An 8,777-nucleotide genomic window follows, 5' to 3' on the forward strand; every position below is an offset into this window, starting at 1 on the left:
AGTTAGGGCGCATTATCGATGACTGTAAGTCGTATTTGACATCTTTACACTCTGTTCAGATTAGACATATCTTCCGAGAAGCAAATGGTGTAGCCAATAGATTGGCGCATCTTGCTAGTCTTAATTATATAGATGATGTTTGGTTAGATGGGTCTCCTGTGATTATCCAGGATGTACTCTATGAGGATTTATGTACTGGTGCTAGAGGTCAAGGTTTTATGTCCCCCTCTATGCCCAACCCTAATATTAATATAATAAGTCAGGCGTGGGGATGAGCCTCCCAGCTTGGCTGGGTTCCAAACCCCTTTCAAAAAAAAAAAAAAAAAAAAAAAGTAACTGCGCATGGTTGAAAGATGCAAGCAAAACACAGCGCATTTTCTTTCCATTTATATTTGAGGGAAAAAGAATTACAAGATGCATATGAATTTTGATTACCGACTGTCTCGTTACAACAAATTCATGTGTCTGTTAGACTCAAAATCTATATAGTCACCATTTGCCTGTCCGCTGTAACCATACATATCAAAAACCTTATCATCTGAAGGCATAATGCTGCCTTCTCTCCCTTTAAAACCCTCCATTGGCGAGGAAGCCCAAGGAGCTGGAGTTGAGGGATTGGAACTTGAAGCTTCTTGGTTCATACTTAAAGCGCTTGGATTTTGGGGTGAGTTTCCAGCAGGCCTTCTGTTGGAGGAATTTGCTGTTGTCAGAGAAATAGATGTTGATTGCTGGTGCTGCATCTGTTGCTGGTTTTTCATTGGTGACTTGGGCCGAAGGGCTTCTATATCAGGGGTTGTTACAACCAGATGAGGTGCCTCTGGAGGTGGATTTCGTCCACCCCCTCCTTGCCAAACTTTCCCATCCTTGTCAGCAAAGTTCCGGAGATAAGCCTGCATGTAACCCATTCATGGTCAGAATCAATAACAGAAATTAGAAAACAGTTACTGAAATTTGTTTCTGAGTTCAGCAAATGAATTTGATGCTTGAAATAAGACATGAGATGCTGCAAATGAATTTGATGCTTAAAATAGGACAATGATGACCGACTATGAGGCACAGAATAAAGTTGATGCAATAGTATAGTTTTATTGTTGTGATATCTATGTTCTTAGCATGTGTGGATGCTACAGTGAGGACCAAGAGATAAAAATGTCAAGGATAATTCATGTTCCGGTAGGGGTGCTGTAGATTTGATGCCACTTATCAGAAACATCTTTTCTTCCCTACTGAACAATCCCTGTCCTCAAATCGCTAGGAGGATTTCAGTTATCATATCCACAGAACTCAATGGTTAAGCCATAAATGAGGAAGAAAAAAAAAAGTTTTCCATGGTTAAGCCTAAATTATCAATCAGTAGCAGATACAGAGGAACTAGTCCTAAATGATCACCCAGTTGCAGAAACTGATATTTTACCTCGGCATTAAAGTTTGATGAGGATAATCCATTACCAACAGTCAGCCAACCAGCCCGAATATTGTGGTCTTCACCAAAGAGCTCAAGCCTCCTGCGACCAAGGGCAAAATGCTCAATTATCCTGTACATGTCCTCAGGCTTCTGGGTTGAACCTGCAATTCCAAGGGAGTAAATATAGCATCACAAGAACTCGTTTTATTGCTCTAGATTGTAAAAATACAATATTATGATGAGTTAAAACTTTAAGATCAGGTATGCTTACAACTAAGCAAAATTTTGCTACAAAGACAATTTTGTCACTATTTGTGCATGGAATTACCATGTCTGACAAACTTACAAACCTCTACAACACACGAAAGCTAACCAGGAGAATGAATCCTCTTTCAATTTATGTCGGTTTTTGATAAGGATACTAACCATATGGGGGTTCCTCAGCTATTATTACATCGGTATCAATGTTGGCATGGATTATATGGCCATCAGTGCTGCGACGAACGGTGCCTTTTATTCCCATCAAGCAATGTTCCTTCAGGTATAGGCAAAAAAACAGTCCATTTATAAAATCAATTAATGTGATCAAAAAATATTTTAAGGAAATAAGGGAGAAGTTCAGGTGAAGACATTCACAACTGAAAAATAGCCCCAACCTTTGAGTGCTGAAACAATGTGTGAGAATCATGCCGCAAACCAGGAGTTGCATTAGTTTTGTTCGTCTTCACCCAACATATATCTTCACACCTACGAAATCCCCACTGCAGGACCACATTGATGAAACATGGATAAATACAACCAAGTCATTAAAACATACAATCCTAGATTATATAACAGGTAAAAAGGTAGAGGCAGATTAAACACCTTTTTCAGACATTGACGGCCTTGCTCAAGACCCATGCCATCACCCACCCAAAGGAAAATAAAGGAAGGTGTGTCTGCTATTGCCTGTGAAGACAAAGGACAGAAATCCAGTTATTGAGTCAAAAGTGAGTTGAAACATGTAAAGACAAGAAGTAAGCCTTAATGGCATATGAATTATGTCTGGTATAACAACACAAATATGTATTTGCAGCTTATTTATATGAGAAAAGTAATATGCTTGTCTTTACAATTATAAGCATGAAGTTGAGAGATAAAAGCCTAAAAAAGCAAACATATCGTCCAGTCAGATTACCTCAATCTTAAGGTTCATTATTTCTTCAAATGTCCAATACTCTGTATGGTCAGCAACACCAGGAGCGCGATGAACGTATTCCTCCCATGGTGGATCAACAAGAATCACATCAAATTTGGTTCCAAAGAACTCGGGAGACAGCTCAAACTCTTTCAGGTCACATTTATGGTACATGGGATGAGAAGCAGCTTTTGCCACAATCTCATCTTTTTTCTGTATAAGCTCCCTAAGCTTGGGGTAATCCTCCACAACATTTGTAAGCTCTAGCTCCCTGATGAAATTCTGGGGCCGCATACCAGTATCAACAAAATTTTGAGAGTAATCGTTCTGCTCTCCTCTAGAAGGAGCTTTACCAGGAGGTCCACTACTTTTATGAGGAACCCAACCACCTTGATTTTTATCAGCAGGAGTACCTCGTCCCATTGGCCCTGCAGGATTAAAACCAGGGCCAGATATGCTCGGAGGACCTCCTCTTCCAGGCCCAGATTGGCTAAAAAACATGGAAGGGTTAGTTGGAGACACCATATTAGGAGGAAATCTTGGGCCGGATGATCCATGAGGAACAGTAGGTGGGATGGTTAACATACTGATGTCAACACCTCGAGCCCCAGCCCACACAGGTGGAGAAAATGGAAACATTGGCGGACCTGGAGCTGGTGACATGCTAGGGGTAAGTGGCTGCATGGGTCCAGGCGGAGGCATTCCAATAGGTCCAAATGGTGATCCCATTATTGGAATTGGGATTGTTACCTGCTGGCCGTCTCTTCCAGTAAGCCTACCCCTTCCTCCTCTCCCGCCTCTACCCCCTTTCACTCCTTGAGAAGCATTTCTATTGAAGGGTCCTGGCTCTGCATTTCCATATGGAGGCTGTGAACCGCCACTAGAACTCTGGCCACCAGCACTGCGGCCAGGCATAGAACCTCTTTGTCCCCTTCCCTTCACTCCATGGGAGTCAAAGTCATCCTTCCATGAACTCTGATCTCGCAAGGAGGTAGTATCATCAGTATATCTTTCCTTTGAATCTTCCCTAGGTGGTCCAGACCCATACATATCACTCTTCCTTGTCCAGTCTTCATCAATTGGTGCTGATTTTCCATCAGATTGTTGACCAACTTCGTTTCTCCTAGAAAAGTTGGATCCCAACTCTGCTCTTCCATAATCTATTGGCTTAGTTTGGATCTCAATCACATCATAATTTTCATTTGAAATTCCAAAGTTTGATGAAGTTTTCACAGCTTCACCCCGGCTTCCATCTTTCCTATTACCAGACCGACCATGAGGTCTTTCGTTGTCACCCCTCTCACGACCATGTCTCGGCAGCTCCCACTCCCTGCTATGATCATAACTAATATCCCCATTTTTGGAATCCTTGTCATTACTGGGGGGTTGCCGTCTTTTCCAGTTCTCTTTGGGGACTTCCCGGTCCCTATTCCTGTCAGTATAATTATCATCTCTGCCTTTAGGTCGGTCGTCCCTATAACCATCTTTTTCCAGTTCCTTCCGCTTGAGATTAAAACTTCGGTCATAATCCGTCTCAAAGTGTTCTGAATCCTGATATCGCCTCCCGGGCCTCTCAGGTGTCCTTGACCTGGTAGTATTTCCAAATTCTCTAGCACCCTTATCTTTAATCCCTGCACTTGCATCGTCATCTGCATTAGACGACCTCTCCCTGCCCTCGGCAGCATCGCGAGCAGTGGGAGTTCTCTGCTGTCTATGCTTTTCAGCTTTCTCCTTGCCTGATCTGTCTTCACGAGTGATAGGACTGCCCCTGTTATCTTCTTCAAGTATTTCTCCCCTGTTTTTGCTCTTACTCTTTTCCGCATCAGCTTTTCTCTCTTCCTTGTTATTAGATTTAGTACCCCTTTCACTGCTTGAATCTATTCCCCTGATTTTACTTTCGCTTGGTTCATTTCTTGCTGACACAGTTTTCTCTTTAGAAGTCTCATACTTAGGATCAGAAGGCTTACTGCTTCTTGAATCAGATCTTTCATGATAACTCTCTTCTGCTTTCTTGCCACCGTCTGATTCATCCCATTTTCTTCTCGAAGTCCTCACCTGTTCGGAAGATCCATGAGCCTTCTCTCGAATGCTTTCTTTCCTGTCAGAATACTTGGAATCTCTGTCCAGTGTCTTTTCATGTTCTCCATCATGAGACCTTTCTTCTTTGCTCTTACTTTTAGTCTGGGAATTCTCGTGTTGTGCAAGCTTTGAAGCCAGTTTCCTTCTTTCATTTTCTTCAGCTCTAATCAGCCCTCTACTCCCTGACTTATCTCCACCATCTTGCCTATTCTCCAATTCTCCATCCTGATACCAGCTGCTCAACTTCTCCAAACTACTCTCTTCTTGTTTCTTCTTCATGAGCTTAGAACGCGACTCTTTTCTCGAGTCATAGTCTTCTTCATCACTATCTGCATTGCTAGAACCACCTGATCGTTTACGGCTCTCACTTCTATCCCCATGACTTCTTCTTCTTCCACTGCCATCTAGTCCTCCCGCCTCTTCTCCATTACCCGATTTCCTTGATCTGCTCGAACGATGCTTCCTCTTATCACTGCCCTCCCACTCTTCATCATCTCCCGCCCTATCACTCTTCAAATCAGAACCATCCTCCACATCTCGTTTCACATAACTCCGACTACGTTCGGGTGAATCCATCACAACTCTTTAGCCTTCAAATTAATCAAAAAAAAAACATAGTGCAAGTATTATTATCAATTTTCTTGATGTGCCCATGACCAATTCCAAGTTGTTTGTAATTACAAATTACTTTGAACAATAAACCGCATTAAACTAGCTTCTAATTCCAAGCTTTTAGTATCAAACACCAACAAAACTGCATCGACGAAAAAAATATATATATATGCGAGCACCGAGCCACAGCTATGAGACCAAACACATAGCAAACCAGCAAAGCATATAAATTTTTCAAAGCTACAGCAGATTAAATCGAATTAAGAGTAAAAATGCGTGAGGATTTCATATAAGTTGAACTACGAATTGAAGCAACTAAACCCAGCAAAACCCTAAAAAGATAATTCCCAATCTGTATCCAATAGAACAATAAATTGAAATAGACACTTACAATTTGCGAAGTTGGAGTTGGTTGACCTTTCAGGGAATGCGGAAGGATGAAGAAGGGAACAAGACTAGGGCTTCAAATTGGAACAACTTCAATCGATCTATGAAGAGACCAAGAGTGAAGACGCTGAAGAAGAGGCTTGATACATTCGCAAACGACGTCGTAGGGTTTATTTTATATATATATATATATTTTTTTTGGGAAATGCAACTCGTTTTGTTAAATATACAAATAAGCAATAACTTTAATATACTATTTAGGAGGGTGTATTCATTTAAGAGTCTACAAGATTTTTTTGTATTTTGAAAGTTTATAGGTATTCAATTGAGATTTTAAACAATCCTTTAAAATCTTGATGTATTCAATTAAGATTTAAAATTATCCATTCAAATATGCATATATTCAAAAGTATACGGATTTTTAAGGATTTCATTAAATGCTGGATTTTAAAGGATTTTATAGTGCTTTTTATACATATCAAAACTCAAAAACAATCCAACCACTTCCCAAGAGATTTTGATAGATTCTTTCTCACTCAAAAAATGAAAAAACTCTTCACCAAAAAAAAAAAAAACAAAAAAGAAGAAGAAGAAGAAGAAGTAACTCTCTCAATAGGCGACACTCATCTATTTTGTCTCAGACCTATCTTCCCACTATCCTCCTCTGCCTCTGCTCTCATCTAATAATTTTTTTATTTTTATCACTATAGCTCTGGAAGCCTTAATCCTTCTAGCTAATTAAGCTCACTTTTAATGGTATTGTTAAGATGATACATACACACATGTTTTTTTTTTTTAATCAAACCCGAAGCCGGGTGCCGATATATATTCATCTAAAGCCAAAATAGACCATTACATATACACATGTTTCTTTTGTAAATTAGATGTGAAATAAATTATGCCATTAGTTTACTACTTTATTTTTTGTGTAATATTTTGGTTGATTAGTTTTCTCTTATTATTCATATATCATTATACACAACATAAAGAATGATAGATTGCCATATATATATACATACATACAGGCCTTCTCTGCTAAGGATATCCTTAACTTAGTTTACAGTACGAATTTTCATATTTTGACCACTTTTTGATCATATATTCACATCTTAACCGTTTAGTTTTTAGGTATATATGAGTAGACCACTTCTTCAAATTTTCAGCCAAATTGATGATTGTTAAAGCATCCAAAACTGCAATTTACAAGAACGGTTTAGGTTGAACAGATTCGGTTCGTTCGTGTAAATTGCAGTTTTGGATGCCTTAACGATCATCAATTTGGCTGAAAATTTGCAGAGATGATCTATACATTAGGACCTAAAAACTTAACGGTTAAGCAGATGTGAATAAGTGATCAAAAAGTTGTCAAAATATAGAAATCCGTACTACTGTAAGCTAAGTTCAGGACCTCCTTAGCATAGAAGGACTGTATGTGTGTGTGTGTGTGTGTGTGTGTGTGTGTGTACTTTTTTGTCACTGATATAGTATTATAGTTGGATCCATACATCCATTGCTTTTAAAGAAGAAGAAAAAAAAATAGCCTACCAAAAACATCATAAGGACTTGTAAAATCTAAACAAATACCAGTAAATCAATTCATTAGAATCAATCAGAGTCCGTATAGAATTTAAATAATCCGTGAATTAAGTAAATCCATAGATTATAAAAACTCAAACAAAATCTTTTAAAATCTGAATTGAATACACCCCCATTAGTTTCAAGTTGTGTCTTTGACATTTTTGAGAATGTGGAATTACCATTGAAACAAACAGTTAACGTACATCAGAGAGTACGATGCGAGATAGCCTATTGAGGACTATCATTGACCCAAACATGAAAGTCGGGAACCATAAGCGCATTCCTTGCTAGAAGGTGCGCCGCCTGATCACAATCACGTGGGACAAAATTAAGGAACTGAAATGAAAGAAACAAAGCAAACTGAACTTCTCCAATAGAAACACCTTCCACGCATGCTAATTTTCCTCCAAACGAAATTAGAAATAAACAATTTCCTTTGCATCAGATTCCAAAATAACGTGAGTAATACCACGTTGTCTTGCCACCTGCAATCCCAAGATCATCATGTACAGCTCTCTTGCCTTTGCAAAGAAAGAGCCCTTCATTCTTCTTAAAACAGCCACCAGTAAGGTTTCAAGTATTTTGGATAGTGAATCATCCACCATCTCTCTGGGAGTAAGCATGTGAGAGGTAAAAGGCTCAAAATAGTCATGTGATCGCAGTGGACATGTGGCCCAAGATACAAAAGTCACGTAACGGATATTCCAAGTTTCAAATCACAAACAACCACCATCCACAACCGCCGGTTACCGCTCAGGTGAACCAACCGCAGCAGTTGCAACTACAACTGTTTCAACAAAAGCCAGTTGTTCACCGAATTGCTTGTTCCAATGGCAAAAAGATCTATTGTACATTATTCCTCAAGTTCTTGACAATGTGCGGATAGGAGAACCATGAATCCAATCCAAAACCACCATGTTAGTGGAGTCGTTATCCTCATACTCCAGCTGTCTCATCGAAAGCCAAAAAACTGCCAATCACTATTCATTTGCTCTATTGCTCCTTTGCAGTAAATGGTTGAAGATCGAACAATGTCACGTTCCCAGACGCCATTGTCACATGAGAACAGAAAAAAATGGGTATAATTAATTAGATTAGTTAGAAAGAAGGTAATAAGTAACAGACAAAGAAAATGAACCAATAGTACCGACCGTGAAACTGATATCAACGTAAAACCTAAAAACAATATATTTTGCGTTAATGACCAATTCGAACTATGAAGGAAATTGTCAAGAAAAAAGAGACAAACTTCAACTCATCGATTAAGATGGGAGAGAATCATAGCCTCCGGTAAACAACTTGGTCACTACAAACATTTATAGTCACTGCACTTGATTTTCCATGCAAATCAGAAAACACATAACCTTCAACATCACAACACTATGAAGAACAAACATTGCCTAACAAGGCAGAACAAAGCTGTCTAGAAAACTAGACAATATATCCATGAAAATCATGTGAGAGAAACATGGGGAAGGGGAAAACTTGTGAGGGATCTCCTGAGGAGGAGCAAGAAGAGCAAACTTTGACCCGCTGCTC

General features: G+C 39.3%; 1 protein-coding gene across 1 annotated transcript; it reads right to left on the reverse strand.

Moving 5' to 3' along the window:
• Positions 1 to 346: 346 nt before the first annotated feature.
• LOC133724399 (N6-adenosine-methyltransferase non-catalytic subunit MTB) lies at positions 347 to 5,809 on the reverse strand. Its single transcript, XM_062151115.1, has 7 exons — positions 5,665 to 5,809; positions 2,583 to 5,251; positions 2,270 to 2,353; positions 2,062 to 2,166; positions 1,832 to 1,940; positions 1,415 to 1,566; positions 347 to 890 (listed from the first exon to the last, which is right to left on the reverse strand). The coding sequence occupies exons 2-7, from the start codon at positions 5,235 to 5,237 to the stop codon at positions 447 to 449; spliced, it is 3,549 nt and encodes a 1,182-aa protein (XP_062007099.1). The 5' UTR covers positions 5,238 to 5,251; positions 5,665 to 5,809; the 3' UTR covers positions 347 to 446.
• Positions 5,810 to 8,777: the final 2,968 nt, after the last annotated feature.

This window comes from Rosa rugosa, chromosome 1, assembly GCF_958449725.1.
Source record: "Rosa rugosa chromosome 1, drRosRugo1.1, whole genome shotgun sequence".
Taxonomy (NCBI): domain Eukaryota; kingdom Viridiplantae; phylum Streptophyta; class Magnoliopsida; order Rosales; family Rosaceae; genus Rosa; species Rosa rugosa.